Genomic DNA, 22,848 nt, shown 5'->3' on the forward strand with positions numbered 1-22,848 from the left:
TCAATAGAGCTAACTAAAGGAGTGTCATTGACAACAAGCGTAGGAACCGAGGAAGAGGAAGAATTCCTCATGTTTTTTACAAATGACCAAAAATTCTTACTGCCTTTGGGACATTGCAGTATTTTTCGCCGTAATTTTTGGTCATGTAAAAATTTGGTCCTTCGAATATAGGCGTTGCAGGCCTTCCTGGCTTGCTTAAACTTTTTCCGGTTTTCCTCAGTTGGGTTGGCTTTAAAACACCGGAAGCTTACCTCTTTCTCCTTGATAACCTCTTTGCAGCTCGAATCGAACCATGATTTAACCTTGGGTTTAATACTTTTAACCCTATTCGGGATAAATGTTTCCATTCCCAAATGAATCATACTAGAAATCATATCTGCACTGGAGTCTACGTCGCTACCGAGGAAGCACAGCGACCAGTTAAAGATCCTGAAAAAATTATTGAGACCGTCCCAGTTGGCTTTCTCGTACTGCCAAACGGTTCTCTTTGGAGCTCTTTCTTTAACTGGATTCGTTTGACACGAGAAATTAGCAGCTATAACACTATGGTCCGATGTTCCTAGAGGCGTCAATACACTGATTGTGTACTTATCAGGATCAGAAGTGAGAAACAAGTCAAGGGTATTTTCTGCTCGGCCGTTAACGTCTGATATTCGAGTAGGCTCATTGACAAGCTGAGTAAGATGGTTAAACTCAGCAAAAATCTCAGCACACATTCCTTCGGGCGTTGTCTGGCCCGAATGGCGAAGCCACGAAGAATTGTGAACATTGAAATCGCCCGTAATAACGATTTCAGTGTGAGGATACAGGGAGACAATTCTTTGTTTGGAGTCAGACAGAGCATCAAATTCCTGAGAAGTTGAAACTCTGTCCAGGTTTGGGCTCCGATAAAGAAAACAATAGTGAATGATGTGCTTATTCACTGAAAGTTTTAACCACATGAAATTAAAAAGGGAGTTGGTACAATGACCGTATTGTGGTAAAAGTTGATATGCAACATCATTCCTAATATATATGGCGAGACCATGGTGAGAGAAGAATAATGGCACTAAGCAATACCCATAAATAAAAAATTCAGCAGGATCGGAATCTTCACCTACTTGGGTTTTACTCAATGCCAAAACAGCTGGTCTGTTAGAATTAATATGGATGTATACAGACAGAAAATTCGATCTTAGCCCACGAACATTACTATAGTCTACTCTAAAATAACCAGTCATTGCAATATAAAAAAAATCTTAAAATCAAAACAAACGAACTTCTAAGTATATTACTGTATAAGATTATTTAAAGATCTTTACAATACAACCTCACTACTAGTGTTATGCCTTTAGTAGTGACGTTGAATTGGTCCGGACCCTGACAATCAAAACAGTAATCTACAATCCATTTGTTATTGAATGAACCAACACATACACATCATTGAGCGAGCTTTCAAAAAGCTTAGCCCAATGCATGCACCTGCTGAGCCACTCAACTGTAGAGAAAAATGAAAGAAAGAGTGAAGGGAATGCACTTACTGTGTTCTGGTAGGTTTTTTTTTTATTATTTATTTCTTTTTCCCTTTGTGTTGGTATTTTTTTATTTAGTATGAATGCTGTTGTTTTTCACTGTTTTTTTGTATCATTATTATTTTCTGTTGTTTTAGTTTAATTTGTTATATTTTTTTTATCACTATTTTTTTTGTTTTGTTTTGGTATTTGGTTCTATTTCATATATAATAAATGAACATTACGAGACTGCGACGGGGACGCGGACGGGAGACAAGACAACAAATAATCGAAAAAAAAATGCAGAACACGACGAGCACATGAACCTCCCCACTCGAGCTTTCATAATGTACGTACATCGTACATTAAATTTTGTGACTACTTTTTTGTTGCAAATTTTGATGTCGAGTATCTTAGATACAATAGCATTGCAAGCACGTACATCGAACATTAAATTTTGTGACTACTTTTTTGTTGAAAATTTTGATGTCGAGTATCTCAGATACAATAGCATCGCAAGCACGTACATCGTACATTAAATTTTGTGACTACTTTTTTGTTGAAAATTTTGATGTCGAGTATCTCAGATACAATAGCATCGCAAGCACGTACATCGTACATTAAATTTTGTGACTACTTTTTTTTTGAAAATTTTGATGTCGAGTATCTCAGATACAATAGCATCGCAAGCACGTAGGAAGGAGTACCTTTTCAACGGTGTATCGAACATTAAATTTTGTGACTACTTTTTTGTTGAAAATTTTGATGTCGAGTATCTTAGATACAATAGCATTGCAAGCACGTAGGAAGGAGTACCTTTTCAACGGTGTATCGAACATTAAATTTTGTGACTACTTTTTTGTTGAAAATTTTGATGTCGAGTATCTCAGATACAATAGCATCGCAAGCACGTAGGAAGAAGTACCTTTTCAACGGTGTTTCGAACATTAAATTTTGTGACCACTTTTTTGTTGAAAATTTTGATGTCGAATATCTCAGATACAATAGCATCGCAAGCACGTAGAAAGGAGTACCTTTTCAACGGTGTATCGAACATTAAATTTTGTGACTACTTTTTTGTTGAAAATTTTGATGTGGAGTATCTCAGATACAATAGCATCGCAAGCACGTACATCGTACATTAAATTTTGTGACTACTTTTTTGTTGAAAATTTTGATGTCGAGTATCTCAGATACAATAGCATCGCAAGCACGTAGGAAGGAGTACCTTTTCAACGGTGTATCGAACATTAAATTTTGTGACTACTTTTTTGTTGAAAATTTTGATGTCGAGTATCTTAGATACAATAGCATTGCAAGCACGTAGGAAGGAGTACCTTTTCAACGGTGTATCGAACATTAAATTTTGTGACTACTTTTTTGTTGAAAATTTTGATGTCGAGTATCTCAGATACAATAGCATCGCAAGCACGTAGGAAGAAGTACCTTTTCAACGGTGTTTCGAACATTAAATTTTGTGACCACTTTTTTGTTGAAAATTTTGATGTCGAATATCTCAGATACAATAGCATCGCAAGCACGTAGAAAGGAGTACCTTTTCAACGGTGTATCGAACATTAAATTTTGTGACTACTTTTTTGTTGAAAATTTTGATGTGGAGTATCTCAGATACAATAGCATCGCAAGCACGTACATCGTACATTAAATTTTGTGACTACTTTTTTGTTGAAAATTTTGATGTCGAGTATCTCAGATACAATAGCATCGCAAGCACGTACATCGTACATTAAATTTTGTGACTACTTTTTTGTTGAAAATTTTGATGTCGAGTATCTCAGATACAATAGCATCGCAAGCACGTAGGAAGGAGTACCTTTTCACAGTGTATCGAACATTAAATTTTGTGACTACTTTTTTGTTGAAAATTTTGATGTCGAGTATCTTAGATACAATAGCATCGCAAGCACGTAGGAAGGAGTACCTTTTCAACGGTGTATCGAACATTAAATTTTTTTACTACTTTTTTGTTGAAAATTTTGATGTCGAGTATCTCAGATACAATAGCATCGCAAGCACGTCCATCGTACATTAAATTTTGTGACTACTTTTTTGTTGAAAATTTTGATGTCGAGTATCTCAGATACAATAGCATCGCAAGCACGTAGGAAGAAGTACCTTTTCAACGGTGTTTCGAACATTAAATTTTGTAACCACTTTTTTGTTGAAAATTTTGATGTCGAGTATCTCAGATACAATAGCATCGCAAGCACGTAGAAAGGAGTAAATTTTCTACGGTGTATCGAACATTAAATTTTGTGACTACTTTTTTGTTGAAAATTTTGATGTCGAGTATCTCAGATACAATAGCATCGCAAGCACGTACATCGTACATTAAATTTTGTGACTACTTTTTTGTTGAAAATTTTGATGTCGAGTATCTCAGATACAATAGCATCGCAAGCACGTCCATCGTACATTAAATTTTGTGACTACTTTTTTGTTGAAAATTTTGGTGTCGAGTATCTCAGATACAATAGCATCGCAAGCACGTACATCGTACATTAAATTTTTTGACAACTTTTTTGTTGAAAATTTTGATGTCGAGTATCTCAATAGCATCGCAAGCACGTAGGAAGGAGTACCTTTTCAACGGTGTATCGAACACTAAATTTTTTGACTACTTTTATGTTGAAAATTTTGATGTCGAGTATCTCAGATACAATAGCATCGCAAGCACGTACATCGTACATTAAATTTTGTGACTACTTTTTTGTTGAAAATTTTGATGTCGAGTATCTCAGATACAATAGCATCGAAGCACGTAGGAAGGAGTACCTTTTCAACGGTGTATCGAACACTAAATTTTTTGACTACTTTTTTGTTGAAAATTTTGATGTCGAGTATCTCAGATACAATAGCATCGCAAGCACATACATCGTACATTTAATTTTGTGACTACATTTTTGTTGAAAATTTTGATGTCGAGTATCTCAGATACAATAGCATCGCAAGCACGTAGGAAGAAGTACCTTTTCAACGGTGTTTCGAACATTAAATTTTGTGACCACTTTTTTGTTGAAAATTTTGATGTCGAGTATCTCAGATACAATAGTATCGCAAGCACGTAGAAAGGAGTACCTTTTCAACGGTGTATCGAACATTAAATTTTGTGACTACTTTTTTGTTGAAAATTTTGATGTGGAGTATCTCAGATACAATAGCATCGCAAGCACGTACATCGTACATTAAATTTTGTGACTACTTTTTTGTTGAAAATTTTGATGTCAAGTATCTCAGATACAATAGCATCGCAAGCACGTCCATCGTACATTAAATTTTGTGACTACTTTTTTGTTGAAAACTTTGATGTCGAGTATCTCAGATACAATAGCATCGCAAGCACGTACATCGTACATTAAATTTTTTGACTACTTTTTTGTTGAAAATTTTGATGTCGAGTATCTCAGATACAATAGCATCGCAAGCACGTAGGAAGGAGTACCTTTTCAACGGTGTATCGAACACTAAATTTTTTGACTACTTTTATGTTGAAAATTTTGATGTCGAGTATCTCAGATACAATAGCATCGCAAGCACGTACATCGTACATTAAATTTTGTGACTACTTTTTTGTTGAAAATTTTGATGTCGAGAATCTCAGATACAATAGCATCGAAGCACGTAGGAAGGAGTACCTTTTCAACGGTGTATCGAACACTAAATTTTTTGACTACTTTTTTGTTGAAAATTTTGATGTCGAGTATCTCAGATACAATAGCATCGCAAGCACGTACATCGTACATTTAATTTTGTGACTACATTTTTGTTGAAAATTTTGATGTCGAGTATCTCAGATACAATAGCATCGCAAGCACGTAGGAAGGAGTACCTTTTCAACGGTGTATCGAACATTAAATTTTGTGACTACTTTTTTGTTGAAAATTTTGATGTCGAGTATCTCAGATACAATAGCATCGAAAGCACGTAGGAAGGAGAACCTTTTCAACGGTGTATCGAACATTAAATTTTGTGACTACTTTTTTGTTGAAAATTTTGATGTCGAGTATCTCAGATACAATAGCATCGCAAGCACGTCCATCGTACATTAAATTATATGACTACTTTTTTGTTGAAAATTTTGATGTCGAGTATCTCAGATACAATAGCATCGCAAGCACGTACATCGTACATTAAATTTTGTGACTACTTTTTTGTTGAAAATTTTGATGTCGAGTATCTCAGATACAATAGCATCGCAAGCACGTAGGAAGGAGTACCTTTTCAACGGTGTATCGAACACTAAATTTTTTGACTACTTTTTTGTTGAAAATTTTGATGTCGAGTATCTCAGATACAATAGCATCGCAAGCACGTACATCGTACATTTAATTTTGTGACTACATTTTTGTTGAAAATTTTGATGTCGAGTATCTCAGATACAATAGCATCGCAAGCACGTAGGAAGGAGTACCTTTTCAACGGTGTATCGAACATTAAATTTTGTGACTACTTTTTTGTTGAAAATTTTGATGTCGAGTATCTCAGATACAATAGCATCGCAAGCACGTACATCGTACATTAAATTTTGTGACTACTTTTTTGTTGAAAATTTTGATGTCGAGTATCTCAGATACAATAGCATCGCAAGCACGTCCATCGTACATTAAATTTTGTGACTACTTTTTTGTTGAAAATTTTGATGTCGAGTATCTCAGATACAATAGCATCGCAAGCACGTACATCGTACATTAAATTTTTTGACTACTTTTTTGTTGAAAATTTTGATGTCGAGTATCTCAGATACAATAGCATCGCAAGCACGTAGGAAGGAGTACCTTTTCAACGGTGTATCGAACACTAAATTTTTTGACTACTTTTTTGTTGAAAATTTTGATGTCGAGTATCTCAGATACAATAGCATCGCAAGCACATACATCGTACATTAAATTTTGTGACTACTTTTTTGTTGAAAATTTTGATGTCGAGTATCTCAGATACAATAGCATCGAAGCACGTAGGAAGGAGTACCTTTTCAACGGTGTATCGAACACTAAATTTTTTGTTGAAAATTTTGATGTCGAGTATCTCAGATACAATAGCATCGCAAGCACATACATCGTACATTTAATTTTGTGACTACATTTTTGTTGAAAATTTTGATGTCGAGTATCTCAGATACAATAGCATCGCAAGCACGTAGGAAGAAGTACCTTTTCAACGGTGTTTCGAACATTAAATTTTGTGACCACTTTTTTGTTGAAAATTTTGATGTCGAGTATCTCAGATACAATAGTATCGCAAGCACGTAGAAAGGAGTACCTTTTCAACGGTGTATCGAACATTAAATTTTGTGACTACTTTTTTGTTGAAAATTTTGATGTGGAGTATCTCAGATACAATAGCATCGCAAGCACGTACATCGTACATTAAATTTTGTGACTACTTTTTTGTTGAAAATTTTGATGTCAAGTATCTCAGATACAATAGCATCGCAAGCACGTCCATCGTACATTAAATTTTGTGACTACTTTTTTGTTGAAAACTTTGATGTCGAGTATCTCAGATACAATAGCATCGCAAGCACGTACATCGTACATTAAATTTTTTGACTACTTTTTTGTTGAACATTTTGATGTCGAGTATCTCAGATACAATAGCATCGCAAGCACGTAGGAAGGAGTACCTTTTCAACGGTGTATCGAACACTAAATTTTTTGACTACTTTTATGTTGAAAATTTTGATGTCGAGTATCTCAGATACAATAGCATCGCAAGCACGTACATCGTACATTAAATTTTGTGACTACTTTTTTGTTGAAAATTTTGATGTCGAGTATCTCAGATACAATAGCATCGAAGCACGTAGGAAGGAGTACCTTTTCAACGGTGTATCGAACACTAAATTTTTTGACTACTTTTTTGTTGAAAATTTTGATGTCGAGTATCTCAGATACAATAGCATCGCAAGCACGTACATCGTACATTTAATTTTGTGACTACATTTTTGTTGAAAATTTTGATGTCGAGTATCTCAGATACAATAGCATCGCAAGCACGTAGGAAGGAGTACCTTTTCAACGGTGTATCGAACATTAAATTTTGTGACTACTTTTTTGTTGAAAATTTTGATGTCGAGTATCTCAGATACAATAGCATCGCAAGCACGTACATCGTACATTAAATTTTGTGACTACTTTTTTGTTGAAAATTTTGATGTCGAGTATCTCAGATACAATAGCATCGCAAGCACGTCCATCGTACATTAAATTTTGTGACTACTTTTTTGTTGAAAATTTTGATGTCGAGTATCTCAGATACAATAGCATCGCAAGCACGTACATCGTACATTAAATTTTTTGACTACTTTTTTGTTGAAAATTTTGATGTCGAGTATCTCAGATACAATAGCATCGCAAGCACGTAGGAAGGAGTACCTTTTCAACGGTGTATCGAACACTAAATTTTTTGACTACTTTTATGTTGAAAATTTTGATGTCGAGTATCTCAGATACAATAGCATCGCAAGCACGTACATCGTACATTAAATTTTGTGACTACTTTTTTGTTGAAAATTTTGATGTCGAGTATCTCAGATACAATAGCATCGAAGCACGTAGGAAGGAGTACCTTTTCAACGGTGTATCGAACACTAAATTTTTTGACTACTTTTTTGTTGAAAATTTTGATGTCGAGTATCTCAGATACAATAGCATCGCAAGCACATACATCGTACATTTAATTTTGTGACTACATTTTTGTTGAAAATTTTGATGTCGAGTATCTCAGATACAATAGCATCGCAAGCACGTAGGAAGAAGTACCTTTTCAACGGTGTTTCGAGCATTAAATTTTGTGACCACTTTTTTGTTGAAAATTTTGATGTCGAGTATCTCAGATACAATAGTATCGCAAGCACGTAGAAAGGAGTACCTTTTCAACGGTGTATCGAACATTAAATTTTGTGACTACTTTTTTGTTGAAAATTTTGATGTGGAGTATCTCAGATACAATAGCATCGCAAGCACGTACATCGTACATTAAATTTTGTGACTACTTTTTTGTTGAAAATTTTGATGTCAAGTATCTCAGATACAATAGCATCGCAAGCACGTCCATCGTACATTAAATTTTGTGACTACTTTTTTGTTGAAAACTTTGATGTCGAGTATCTCAGATACAATAGCATCGCAAGCACGTACATCGTACATTAAATTTTTTGACTACTTTTTTGTTGAAAATTTTGATGTCGAGTATCTCAGATACAATAGCATCGCAAGCACGTAGGAAGGAGTACCTTTTCAACGGTGTATCGAACACTAAATTTTTTGACTACTTTTATGTTGAAAATTTTGATGTCGAGTATCTCAGATACAATAGCATCGCAAGCACGTACATCGTACATTAAATTTTGTGACTACTTTTTTGTTGAAAATTTTGATGTCGAGTATCTCAGATACAATAGCATCGAAGCACGTAGGAAGGAGTACCTTTTCAACGGTGTATCGAACACTAAATTTTTTGACTACTTTTTTGTTGAAAATTTTGATGTCGAGTATCTCAGATACAATAGCATCGCAAGCACGTACATCGTACATTTAATTTTGTGACTACATTTTTGTTGAAAATTTTGGTGTCGAGTATCTCAGATACAATAGCATCGCAAGCACGTAGGAAGGAGTACCTTTTTGTTGAAAATTTTGATGTCGAGTATCTCAGATACAATAGCATCGCAAGCACGTAGGAAGGAGTACCTTTTCAACGGTGTATCGAACACTAAATTTTTTGACTACTTTTATGTTGAAAATTTTGATGTCGAGTATCTCAGATACAATAGCATCGCAAGCACGTACATCGTACATTAAATTTTGTGACTACTTTTTTGTTGAAAATTTTGATGTCGAGTATCTCAGATACAATAGCATCGAAGCACGTAGGAAGGAGTACCTTTTCAACGGTGTATCGAACACTAAATTTTTTGTTGAAAATTTTGATGTCGAGTATCTCAGATACAATAGCATCGCAAGCACATACATCGTACATTTAATTTTGTGACTACATTTTTGTTGAAAATTTTGATGTCGAGTATCTCAGATACAATAGCATCGCAAGCACGTAGGAAGAAGTACCTTTTCAACGGTGTTTCGAACATTAAATTTTGTGACCACTTTTTTGTTGAAAATTTTGATGTCGAGTATCTCAGATACAATAGTATCGCAAGCACGTAGAAAGGAGTACCTTTTCAACGGTGTATCGAACATTAAATTTTGTGACTACTTTTTTGTTGAAAATTTTGATGTGGAGTATCTCAGATACAATAGCATCGCAAGCACGTACATCGTACATTAAATTTTGTGACTACTTTTTTGTTGAAAATTTTGATGTCAAGTATCTCAGATACAATAGCATCGCAAGCACGTCCATCGTACATTAAATTTTGTGACTACTTTTTTGTTGAAAACTTTGATGTCGAGTATCTCAGATACAATAGCATCGCAAGCACGTACATCGTACATTAAATTTTTTGACTACTTTTTTGTTGAACATTTTGATGTCGAGTATCTCAGATACAATAGCATCGCAAGCACGTAGGAAGGAGTACCTTTTCAACGGTGTATCGAACACTAAATTTTTTGACTACTTTTATGTTGAAAATTTTGATGTCGAGTATCTCAGATACAATAGCATCGCAAGCACGTACATCGTACATTAAATTTTGTGACTACTTTTTTGTTGAAAATTTTGATGTCGAGTATCTCAGATACAATAGCATCGAAGCACGTAGGAAGGAGTACCTTTTCAACGGTGTATCGAACACTAAATTTTTTGACTACTTTTTTGTTGAAAATTTTGATGTCGAGTATCTCAGATACAATAGCATCGCAAGCACGTACATCGTACATTTAATTTTGTGACTACATTTTTGTTTAAAATTTTGATGTCGAGTATCTCAGATACAATAGCATCGCAAGCACGTAGGAAGGAGTACCTTTTCAACGGTGTATCGAACATTAAATTTTGTGACTACTTTTTTGTTGAAAATTTTGATGTCGAGTATCTCAGATACAATAGCATCGCAAGCACGTACATCGTACATTAAATTTTGTGACTACTTTTTTGTTGAAAATTTTGATGTCGAGTATCTCAGATACAATAGCATCGCAAGCACGTCCATCGTACATTAAATTTTGTGACTACTTTTTTGTTGAAAATTTTGATGTCGAGTATCTCAGATACAATAGCATCGCAAGCACGTACATCGTACATTAAATTTTTTGACTACTTTTTTGTTGAAAATTTTGATGTCGAGTATCTCAGATACAATAGCATCGCAAGCACGTAGGAAGGAGTACCTTTTCAACGGTGTATCGAACACTAAATTTTTTGACTACTTTTATGTTGAAAATTTTGATGTCGAGTATCTCAGATACAATAGCATCGCAAGCACGTACATCGTACATTAAATTTTGTGACTACTTTTTTGTTGAAAATTTTGATGTCGAGTATCTCAGATACAATAGCATCGAAGCACGTAGGAAGGAGTACCTTTTCAACGGTGTATCGAACACTAAATTTTTTGACTACTTTTTTGTTGAAAATTTTGATGTCGAGTATCTCAGATACAATAGCATCGCAAGCACATACATCGTACATTTAATTTTGTGACTACATTTTTGTTGAAAATTTTGATGTCGAGTATCTCAGATACAATAGCATCGCAAGCACGTAGGAAGAAGTACCTTTTCAACGGTGTTTCGAGCATTAAATTTTGTGACCACTTTTTTGTTGAAAATTTTGATGTCGAGTATCTCAGATACAATAGTATCGCAAGCACGTAGAAAGGAGTACCTTTTCAACGGTGTATCGAACATTAAATTTTGTGACTACTTTTTTGTTGAAAATTTTGATGTGGAGTATCTCAGATACAATAGCATCGCAAGCACGTACATCGTACATTAAATTTTGTGACTACTTTTTTGTTGAAAATTTTGATGTCAAGTATCTCAGATACAATAGCATCGCAAGCACGTCCATCGTACATTAAATTTTGTGACTACTTTTTTGTTGAAAACTTTGATGTCGAGTATCTCAGATACAATAGCATCGCAAGCACGTACATCGTACATTAAATTTTTTGACTACTTTTTTGTTGAAAATTTTGATGTCGAGTATCTCAGATACAATAGCATCGCAAGCACGTAGGAAGGAGTACCTTTTCAACGGTGTATCGAACACTAAATTTTTTGACTACTTTTATGTTGAAAATTTTGATGTCGAGTATCTCAGATACAATAGCATCGCAAGCACGTACATCGTACATTAAATTTTGTGACTACTTTTTTGTTGAAAATTTTGATGTCGAGTATCTCAGATACAATAGCATCGAAGCACGTAGGAAGGAGTACCTTTTCAACGGTGTATCGAACACTAAATTTTTTGACTACTTTTTTGTTGAAAATTTTGATGTCGAGTATCTCAGATACAATAGCATCGCAAGCACGTACATCGTACATTTAATTTTGTGACTACATTTTTGTTGAAAATTTTGATGTCGAGTATCTCAGATACAATAGCATCGCAAGCACGTAGGAAGGAGTACCTTTTTGTTGAAAATTTTGATGTCGAGTATCTCAGATACAATAGCATCGCAAGCACGTAGGAAGGAGTACCTTTTCAACGGTGTATCGAACACTAAATTTTTTGACTACTTTTATGTTGAAAATTTTGATGTCGAGTATCTCAGATACAATAGCATCGCAAGCACGTACATCGTACATTAAATTTTGTGACTACTTTTTTGTTGAAAATTTTGATGTCGAGTATCTCAGATACAATAGCATCGAAGCACGTAGGAAGGAGTACCTTTTCAACGGTGTATCGAACACTAAATTTTTTGACTACTTTTTTGTTGAAAATTTTGATGTCGAGTATCTCAGATACAATAGCATCGCAAGCACGTACATCGTACATTTAATTTTGTGACTACATTTTTGTTGAAAATTTTGATGTCGAGTATCTCAGATACAATAGCATCGCAAGCACGTAGGAAGGAGTACCTTTTCAACGGTGTATCGAACATTAAATTTTGTGACTACTTTTTTGTTGAAAATTTTGATGTCGAGTATCTCAGATACAATAGCATCGAAAGCACGTACATCGTACATTAAATTTTGTGACTACTTTTTTGTTGAAAATTTTGATGTCGAGTATCTCAGATACAATAGCATCGCAAGCACGTACATCGTACATTAAATTTTGTGACTACTTTTTTGTTGAAAATTTGATGTCGAGTATCTTAGATACAATAGCATCGCAAGCACGTAGGAAGGAGTACCTTTTCAACGGTGTATCGAACATTAAATTTTGTGACTACTTTTTTGTTGAAAATTTTGATGTCGAGTATCTCAGATACAATAGCATCGCAAGCACGTACATCGTACATTTAATTTTGTGACTACATTTTTGTTGAAAATTTTGATGTCGAGTATCTCAGATACAATAGCATCGCAAGTTCGTAGGAAGGAGTACCTTTTCAACGGTGTATCGAACACTAAATTTTGTGACTCCTTTTTTGTTGAAAATTTTGATGTCGAGTATCTCAGATACAATAGCATCCCAAGCACGTACATCGTACATTTAATTTTGTGACTACATTTTTGTTGAAAATTTTGATGTCGAGTATCTCAGATACTGTATAATGATATGATTATCTTTAAATTGTTTTTAAAGAAATGCTGGTTTCAGAAAATTATAATAAGAAGAAAATTAATAAAACGCGTGTGCTTTGTTAGGTTATCAAATAATTTCTAGTTTTTATTGAAATTTGTGAGTTTGACAGATGATTGAAAAATAATTTCGAAAGCAAGTGTTTTTTTTATTCTTTCTAATGAGTTTTACTTTGTTGCTATTTTCAAATCGAACATTCTCCCGGCAATGACAACATGGTTGTTATTTAATAAGAAAAAAAAATCATAGAATCTGTACTTTAAATTATGGAAACAATAACAAATTATACGGGTAACATTAAAATTCAAATCAAATAAAATATTACATAATATTAAACTGATTAAAAAAGGAAAGATATGAAGTTAGTAATTGAGTTATTCATATTTCATGTGAGAGTAGGTTTTATGATGAGTTGAATGATGGTTGCTTCTTGTCGCTCGCAGAGTCGTAGAGGAGCGTAAGTGACTAAAAACAACCTCGAATGGCAAACTAGTTAGAATCTTATGGCTGGACAGTGATTGGTATCAAAGCGAGTTTAACGATTGGTCTTTTCAAAAGGCCGGTGGGTGTTTTGATTGTAACAACTCGAACGAGATCGTCGCTTCCTCGATGTAATGAAATGACACGTCCCATGGGCCAATGACCGACTGGAAAACGATCATCTTTGATGGTTACTAAATCATTTTCTTTGATGTTAGGTTGCTTGGTTCGCCATTTTGTACGAATTTGCATGCTGGACAAGACATCTTCCTTAAAACGTTTCCAAAAATGTTGAACCATTGACTCCATTAGTTGATGTCGTTTGATCGGATTTAATTCTGAGGGTGGTTGAGGTCGTGATAAGAGAGCATTTCCCGTCAGAAAATGTCCCGGTGTTATTGCCGTGAAGTCATTTGCATTCTCAGTGACTGGCGAAATCGGACGAGAGTTGAGAACAGCTTCAATGCGAGCCAAGACAGTTGAAAATTCCTCGAATGTGAGTTTTGCATCTCCAATTATTCTTGATAAGTGAAATTTCATTATTTTCACAGCTGCTTCGGCTAATCCATTGAAATGCGGTGCTCCCGGTGGACTTAAATGCCATTGAATGTGTCGATTTGCTAGTGCTGGTATGATTTCCTTTTCGATTGATTGAATAAATTTGTTGTAGAGTCTTAGATTCTCGTTATTGGCACCAACAAAGTTAGTCCCACAATCGCTAAACACATCATGACAAAATCCACGACGAGCGACAAATCGGTCGAACGCATGGAGAAATGTTTGTGTTGTGAGATCACCAGCTGCTTCTAAATGAACAGCCTTCGTAGTCATACATGTGAAAACGGCAACGTAACCCTTGTATGAAGTTTGACCGCGGCCTTTTGAAGCACGAATATCATAAGGGCCCGCGTAGTCAACGATAGTCGATGCAAATGGTCGTGAATTAGTATTAACACGCGCAGTTGGTAATGCAGCCATTTGTTGTTGTGATAAGACTGGACGTGCTTTGAAACAAATGACACACTTGTTTATAAAATGTCGTGCGAAATTGCGTACATCAAGAATCCAATAAATTTGGCGAATTTGATTGACCGTCACTTGAGGTCCACCGTGTAATGTAAGACGATGATAATAATCCGTGATCAACTTTGCAATGTAGCTTTCCGAAGGGAGAATTATTGGAAATTTTTCTTCAAATGACATAGGTAAATGCATTTTGTAAACGACCGTTGACACGAAGAATGTTGTTGTTGTCGATGAATGGGTTAAGTCGATATAATTTGCTGGACTTCTTGATTGGGTTTTGATCTTGAATAGTTTTGAGTTCACATGAGAATTCATTTGATTGAATCCACCGAATAAGTGAAAGTTCACTGTTTTGAATTTCATCGACGGTGAGTGTAGGAACTAGTTCAATGAGTTCCTTTCTTGGAATCGATAGCATTGATTTCGATGGTCGTGGCAATTTGAGCTTGAAGAGCGAACAATTTTCACGAAACGAATGGCGTATGCCAGTGCACGACGAAGACGGTTGAAATTTGAAAAAACGTTGCATGAGTGTATTGACGCTGGACACTTCTTCTTTGATGTTGAGGTTAATTGATTTCACCTTTGAACGGAGCTCATTTCGATCGTCGTCATGAACTTCGAATGGTGAATCTGGCCAGTCAGATTGGGGTAGCGAAAGAAATTGGGGTCCATGCCACCATAGTGATGAGTCACGCAGTTCGATGATAGTTAGCCCACGGCTATTAAGATCAGCTGGGTTTTCAAACGTGCGGACATGGTGCCATTGTCCAATTTTAGTTGACGATAGAATTTTGTGAATTCGATTACAAACAAAAACTGACCAACGATTTGGATCTCCTCGAATCCATGACAAAACGACGCTGGAATCAGTCCACATAAAAACATTATTGAATTGGATTCTCAATGATTTTTTTACCAGTTCAAGCAATTTTACTGCTAAAACGGCACCACATAATTCGGCGCGAGGTGTTGTTAACGGCTTGCGCATTGGTGTCAATTTACTTTTAGCCATGATTAAATTAACATGGATTTTCTCATTTGAATCGATTGTTCTGAGATAAATTGATGTAGCGTATGCCCTGTTTGAACTATCGCAAAAAACGTGAAGCTCATTATTTTTGTTGGTTGATGATGTGTTAATCCAACGAGGAATTTCGATTTCTTTGATAAATTGAAGTTGATCAAAAGTTTTTTCCCATACAGATTTAAGGTCGATAGAAGTTATAATGTCGTCCCAGTCAAATTTACTCTCCCACAATTTGTTCAAAAATAATTTTTCTTTGGTTACAAATGGATTGAGCCATCCAAGTGGGTCAAATAAGCGAGCGACTGTAGATGACACATTGCGTTTTGTGAGTTGTTTATTGGTTGGAAAGTTAACGCAAAATGTGAACAAGTCTTTGATGCTGGACCATCCCAAACCGACTGTTTTGATAGCGTCTTCGACATTGAACAAACACATGGTATTTTGATCATGATACTCAATGGGAATTTGTTGAAGAATCTCAGGTGAATTACTAGCCCACTTACGGAGCTCAAAGCCGGCACTTCGCAGCAAATGAATGATTATTTGAATCATCTCGATGGCATTTTCGATGGTCTCGCTACCTGTTGTGATGTCATCTACATAAGTTTCGAGTTTAAATGCGATGTAAACAGTTAGTGAAATGGCTTTGATTTTTTCGGCTACCATATGAATGGTTTTAATTGCCTGATATGGTGATGATGCAAGGCCGAATGTGACGGTTTGAAGAGCGTATGTTTGAATGCCTAAATTATCGTTATCTTGCCACAAAACGTATTGATAGTGAGTGTCGTCCGGGTGTATATCAATGCAACGGTACATTTTTTGTATGTCGGCAATGAAAACATACTTGTGCGTACGCCAGTTCAGAATTATTGAAACCAAATCTGCTTGTAAAACAGGACCGGTAGTCAAAATATCATTTAATGATTTTCCATTTGTTGATTTAGCCGAGCCGTCAAATACTTGGCGGAGTTTTGTTGTAAGACTGGCTTCTTTAACCACGGCATGGTGAGGCAAATAGAAATGTTTTTCGTCAATCTCATGAACTAGTTTGACTTGATTGAGCTCCTTATATTCGTTAAATACTTTGAAACATTCTTCTTTGAATTTTTCGTCGTGAGCGAAACGACGTTGTAGCGATTGAAAACGGCTGAATTGATGAATCAAAATACGATTTGAATGGTAAACGTACCATGAATTTCCCATTTGATTGACGAGTTGTAGTTTCTTCGTAAAACTTCTCGGTCCATTCATCCTCTTTAGACATTGTTTTTTCTGTTGGTACTTCCTCCAGTTCATGGAATTTTGTTAAATATTCACCAATTTCCATTGTCGAGATGTGATGGCAATCAATCAATGGGAATGTAAGAACATGATTTGCTTGAAATAATTCTCCAAATAATATCCACCCCAAAGTCGTGTATTGAGCAACGGGCTCACCGAATTCACCCTTGCGTAGGCCTTCCTCAATGATGCGACCATAGACATCACCGCCTAATAATAGATCGATTTGACCCGGAGTTGCATAATAAGGGTCAGCGAGTGGCAAATTATCAAGATGATGCCATGATTTTACCTTAACTGAGTGCAAAGGTAATTCTGACGTAATAGATGGAAGAACAGCGAATTTCGAAGTAAAATTAACTTTCGGATTGACGATCGAATGAATGTTGAGACTCAATCCCTTGTCGCCGATTTTGTATTGGATCTCGCCCATAGGACGATAACCAATGCAGAATGGAATGAATGTTAATTTTAATCGTTGAGCGGCACGCTCAGTGATGATTGATTGTTGTGATCCCTTATCAACTAATGCCCGAAGTCGTATGAGCTGACCAGATGCGTCAAGCACATTTACAATTGCTGTAGCACGAAGAACCGTTGAATTAGAGTGTACCAAATTATTTGAGACTATTTGGGGATTAACGGTCGGTGCATGATTCAACTGAGATGAAGTCGATGCCTTATTTGGGTTTGGAAATGGAGCTGCATTTTATTTGGGTTTGGAAATGGAGCTGCATTCAATGATAAGTTTGATTTATTAAAATGTAAGAGAGTATGATGTCGACCACCGCACGTGAAACATGTGTGTTTGCTGGTGCATTGTGTTGACGTTGAATGACTAAGGCAATTGAAACACAATTTTTGTTGAGTGGCAAAGTCCTTACGTTCAAACGGTGACCATTGTAAGAATTGCTGACATTTACGTAAAACGTGAGGGCCCTTGCACCTCTCGATCGGACAAACAATTGATTTTTTTGAGACATGAAAATTTCCTATTTCCTTTCGACCCTGAGATTTATTGGAAGAGTTATTTGATTTTTGGTGCAACGATGATGACCTTGATTCGCTATTGCTCGTTGCGTGTGCGGCATCAGCAATGAGAAATGTCGATTTAAGAAAGTCCAACAATTGTTGAAGTTTTGCAACTTTCTTTGGTTCTTTACGGTGTTTTTCAAATTCGAGACGTGTAGCTGGCGATAGTTTTTCGAGTAAATGAAATGCAAAAAATTCGGAGTTTTCATCGGTATGAAATTTGAGGTTCCTTAACTGGAAAATGCAGGCACGTGCAGAGTCATGGAACGATTTTAATTGCGCTGCTGATTCTGGTTGGGTGTATGTTGGTAAATTCATAAATTTTTTCATGAACGCATTGAACAGAACTTGGTCATTGCTGTAACGATCTTTCAAATCTTCCAGGGCTTCATCATACGTTTCGCCCGTAACATCCAAATGAGCAATAGATGATGTCACGTTTGCAGTTAGAAAAGATTTCAGATAGACGAACTTTTGATGTTTCGACAGTTTTGAATTGTTGTGAATCGTTTGAAACGCTGCATAAAACGTTGGCCATTCGGTAGGCGCACCGTCAAATTTTTCGATTTTAAATTCAGGTGGCCTGAAAGAACTATCGGTGTGGACCTCGCGTATTATCGTATTGAATGACTCGTTTGAAATTTGTTCCGACGACGTGGAAGCTTGTGGAATAGTTTTTGCGTGACGCTCGGGATGAAATTTGTCAAATGCTAATTCAATATAATCTGTGGCATCCGCATATTCGGATTGAAAAGACCCAAAAATATCATTTTTGAAATAAATATCGTCGCGAGATAATTTTAAGCGTACCAATGTTCGATGATTTGCATTGAGGGTCTGAAGATTTTGTGCAATTCGATTGCCAAACGAAAATGCTTAAAGTCACTTACCTCTATAATCTGCGATTCTTCTGGTTCTGGATATCTGCTTTTCACACGATGTTCCCTTGGAGCGTGGTGCTCGTGTACGTGTAATGATGAATGCAGGAACCTTGTACAGACACGATTGACGGTGATCAATTAAATTATTTCAACAAATAATTTCTTGGTCGGATTTTAAGTAGTGGATGATTTGTGAGTAGTTACCATGTGGCATAGCACGATATTTGAGGTAAGTACTCAGATGCGACACAATCGATTGGTGCCGGTGTTGAGAATTCACAGAAAACTTGATATGATTGTAAAATCTACGGAGAACTACTTTAAATTGAAATTAAAAAGTTAACCGGTTCGAAGGACCATGTATAATGATATGATTATCTTTAAATTGTTTTTAAAGAAATGCTGGTTCGAGAAAATTATAATAAGAAGAAAACTGGCACGAGTACGATAACTTTGGCGCCGAGATATAATAACGGTTTTTGGTAGAGGGGCTTAATACAAGCATTTTTTACTATGGGAGGGGGGGTCTATCTCCCCCCGTTTAGGCGGTAGGGGCAATTTAAAAAAACATGTACTTTAAATGGAAAAAAAATAATTAAAAAATAACGGTAATACTTACAATTAAGTATTATACCTTTTTTTAAAGCCAACACTTGTGTCTAGTAGCTTGTTTTTAAATCAAGTCAAAACTATGCATAGTTTGCGAAAAACACTGTTTTAAACTCAAAATTTGGTAAAAAAAAAGTTAAAAATATGGTTTAGAGTGTAATATTTCAAAACTTTTAGATTATCTACAATTTTTTTTTTTAGAATACATTGCCCTTATTTATTTTTGATCGAAAACTGAAAACTAGATGATTTTATGTCTTTTAGTTTTTGAGAAAATTGAAAATAACCACAACTACTATTTTAATTTAATTCTTTTTTTTTGCTTCAAAAATCTTATTTTGATAGTAACAATGGTAGGTGCAAGTTTGGTTGTATGCAACAGTGGGATCCCCCCTGCTTGGGCTCACTATAGGATTTGGGGTGGGTGCAAGTTGGAGTGCGTGCAAAGTGAGGAGGGAGCAAGGTTCGGTGAGTGCAAGATGAGGTGCATTCAAAGTTTTTTTTTGCATTTAAATAAGCTGAATTAAAAAATAATTGATATTATATACATAAACATATGTACATATATGTCATGTCCATTTCAATCTCTTTTTTTCTAAATATACCGTTAGGTACTTGACAAAAACTTTAACATTTAATATATTTGAGCATAAAAATGTATTGCATTATAAAAAAATTTGCATTACCTTTACAACAACACAACGGAAGCAAATTCTCGTAGTTTCTTAACATGCACATATGTTTATGTCATACATAAATATGCATATAACTATGTACACACATATAATGCAGCCATAGTAAAAAGTATGTACCTATATAGTTAGATCATAAATAACAAGAGGAAGCATTTGATGTTTAACCGTTTTTTTAACAAGTTTGGTGCAGGTTATTGTTTACCAAAGCCATTCTCCATTTAACGTTTGAATAAGTCGGATTCCCTTTTTAAAAATGGCGGCTAAACATCCACTTCTTCACCCAAAATTAAATAATTTTTCGATTTTTTGTTCGTTTGGGGATTTGGTATCAACAAACGAAAAAAGTTTCGCGTTTTTGGAAGAAATCGGGTTAATTCCCTCCAAAACGTCTACTCCACCTCTGTGTTGTGATATTTTAATGACCGTGGAAAATTCAAAAAGATCAAAGTTCGGTTGGTTTTGGCGATGTTCAAAAAAGGGCTCAAAAAGAAAAGGTGACAAAACTTGTAGAAATACAATCAACCCATCAATAGGAACATTTTTCCATGGCCCTCAATGTCGGCTAGAGATAAATGAAGTGCTTGCTATAATTATCTCTTTTGTGATTAAAATGCCTGTAAACATGGTTTTCCAGGTAATTAATTAAATCTTAAGCTACAATTTAAGGATTTTGTTTTAAATATTTTCGTAAATTCTCAAATTAGCAATTAATCGCTTGGCGAAATCACGACAATAAAGATAAATTAAGTAAATCTACCATCATAGATTACTATAATTATTGTCAGGAAATAGCCGAAATAATATCCTCCCATATTGATATTAATATTGGCGGTGAAGAAAAAACGGTTCAAATCGATGAAACATTTTTAACGAAAAGAAAATACCACAAAGGCCGTGTCACAGAACAGATGACAATTGTAGTGTTGGGGCTATATTGCAAAGAAGATAAAGTCGGACGTTTCTTTAAAGTCAATTCCAAATGTAGGGAAGATTTGTGGCCTTATATTCATAAATATGTTAACCCCAATACAAGTCGTATCTGTACCGACAGCGCACGCCAATACATAGGTGTTGAAAAATTATTCTCCAGTTCTACTAGTCATGGCGTAACAAACCACAGCAAAGGCGAATATGTCGACAAAGCCGATAAGACTAACACAATAAACGATCTAGAAAATCAAAATAAACTTCTGAAAAAAACAATTTTATGCCGCAAAACCACACTCCACATCCATCAATATATGGCACTTTTCTTTTATAGAAAATATTGCCTTGAAAAAAAATATAAAGACGATTTGGGATCCCAAATAATGGAATTCTTACTAGATATGAAAAAAGTATACCCATGTTTGGTTAATGGACAAGAAAGTGTAGGTCTGCAACTAAAGCACTTCGACCCTCCCGACGTTTGCAGTGAACACCTAGATGATGTGTTACCGCCAAAACAACCACGGCTCTTGACCATCAATGACGAACTTAACGAACTCCACAGTGACACTAGTACGGACGATGAATTCATTGACGAGACTTACATACCTTCAACACATTGAAAATTAACGTGACTATTTTTCAATAACTCCTGACTTACTTAAAAACTAACTGACTGGGACGCGGAATGCAATGCAATTCTACCTCCTCGTGGTGCATTCTGGGTTATGCTAAATGAATTGCTTTACTTGACTCACAAAATGACCTAATCTTTAACAATTATCCTGAAAGTAAATACCAAAAAAACTCTTTAAAAAGTAGTTTTAAAAACCCCAAAACCAAAATAAAACAACAATCACATATGTAGGTATATACGAAATTTCTAATGCAAACAGTAAGATGCCTAAGGGGGGCCATGCTGCCCCCCTGCAACCCCCCTGCTTGGGCTCACTATAGGATTTGGGGTGGGTGCGAGTTAGGGTGGGTGCAAGGTGGAGAGGGTGAAAGGTTCGGTGAGTGCATGCAAAATTTCATATGCATCTAAATAAACTGGATATAAAAAAAGTAATTTAATTGAAATATTATGTTTTGGTAATTTTCAATTTTCTCAAAAACTAGAAGACATAGAAACATCTAGTTTTCAGTTTTCGTTAAAAAATAAATAAGGGCAATGTATTCTAAAAAAAAAAATTGTAGATAATCTAAAAGTTTCGAAATATTACACTCTAAACCATATTTTTAACTTTTTTTTTGACCAAATTTTGAGTTTAAAACAGTGTTTTTCGCAAACTATGCATAGTTTTGACTTGATTTAAAAACAAGCTACTAGACAAAAGTGTTGGCTTTAAAAAAAGGTATAATACTTAATTGTAAGTATTACCGTTATTTTTTAATTATTTTTTTTCCATTTAAAGTACATGTTTTTTTAAATTGCCCCTACCGCCTAAACGGGGGGAGATAGACCCCCCCTCCCATAGTAAAAAATGCTTGTATTAAGCCCCTCTACCAAAAACCGTTATTATATCTCGGCGCCAAAGTTATCGTACTCTCCCCAGAAAACTAATAAAACGCGTGTGCTTTGTTAGGTTATCAAATAATTTCTAGTTTTTATTGAAATTTGTGAGTTTGACAGATGATTGAAAAATAATTTCGAAAGCAAGTGTTTTTTTTATTCTTTCTAATGAGTTTTACTTTGTTGCTATTTTCAA

The 22,848-nt window shown here is 35.3% G+C and overlaps 2 protein-coding genes across 2 annotated transcripts; both read right to left on the reverse strand.

Moving 5' to 3' along the window:
- Positions 1-13,676: 13,676 nt before the first annotated feature.
- Positions 13,677-14,633, reverse strand: LOC129953446 (uncharacterized). Its single transcript, XM_056066691.1, has one exon. It carries the CDS (start codon positions 14,631-14,633, stop codon positions 13,677-13,679), a length of 957 nt encoding a protein of 318 aa, XP_055922666.1.
- A 214-nt stretch (positions 14,634-14,847) lies between these two features.
- Positions 14,848-18,565, reverse strand: LOC129953448 (uncharacterized). Its single transcript, XM_056066694.1, has 4 exons — positions 18,557-18,565; positions 17,880-18,498; positions 16,904-17,697; positions 14,848-16,779 (listed from the first exon to the last, which is right to left on the reverse strand). Exons 1-4 carry the CDS (start codon positions 18,563-18,565, stop codon positions 14,848-14,850), a joined length of 3,354 nt encoding a protein of 1,117 aa, XP_055922669.1.
- Positions 18,566-22,848: the final 4,283 nt, after the last annotated feature.

This window comes from Eupeodes corollae (assembly GCF_945859685.1).
Source record: "Eupeodes corollae chromosome X unlocalized genomic scaffold, idEupCoro1.1 SUPER_X_unloc_1, whole genome shotgun sequence".
NCBI lineage: Eukaryota > Metazoa > Arthropoda > Insecta > Diptera > Syrphidae > Eupeodes > Eupeodes corollae.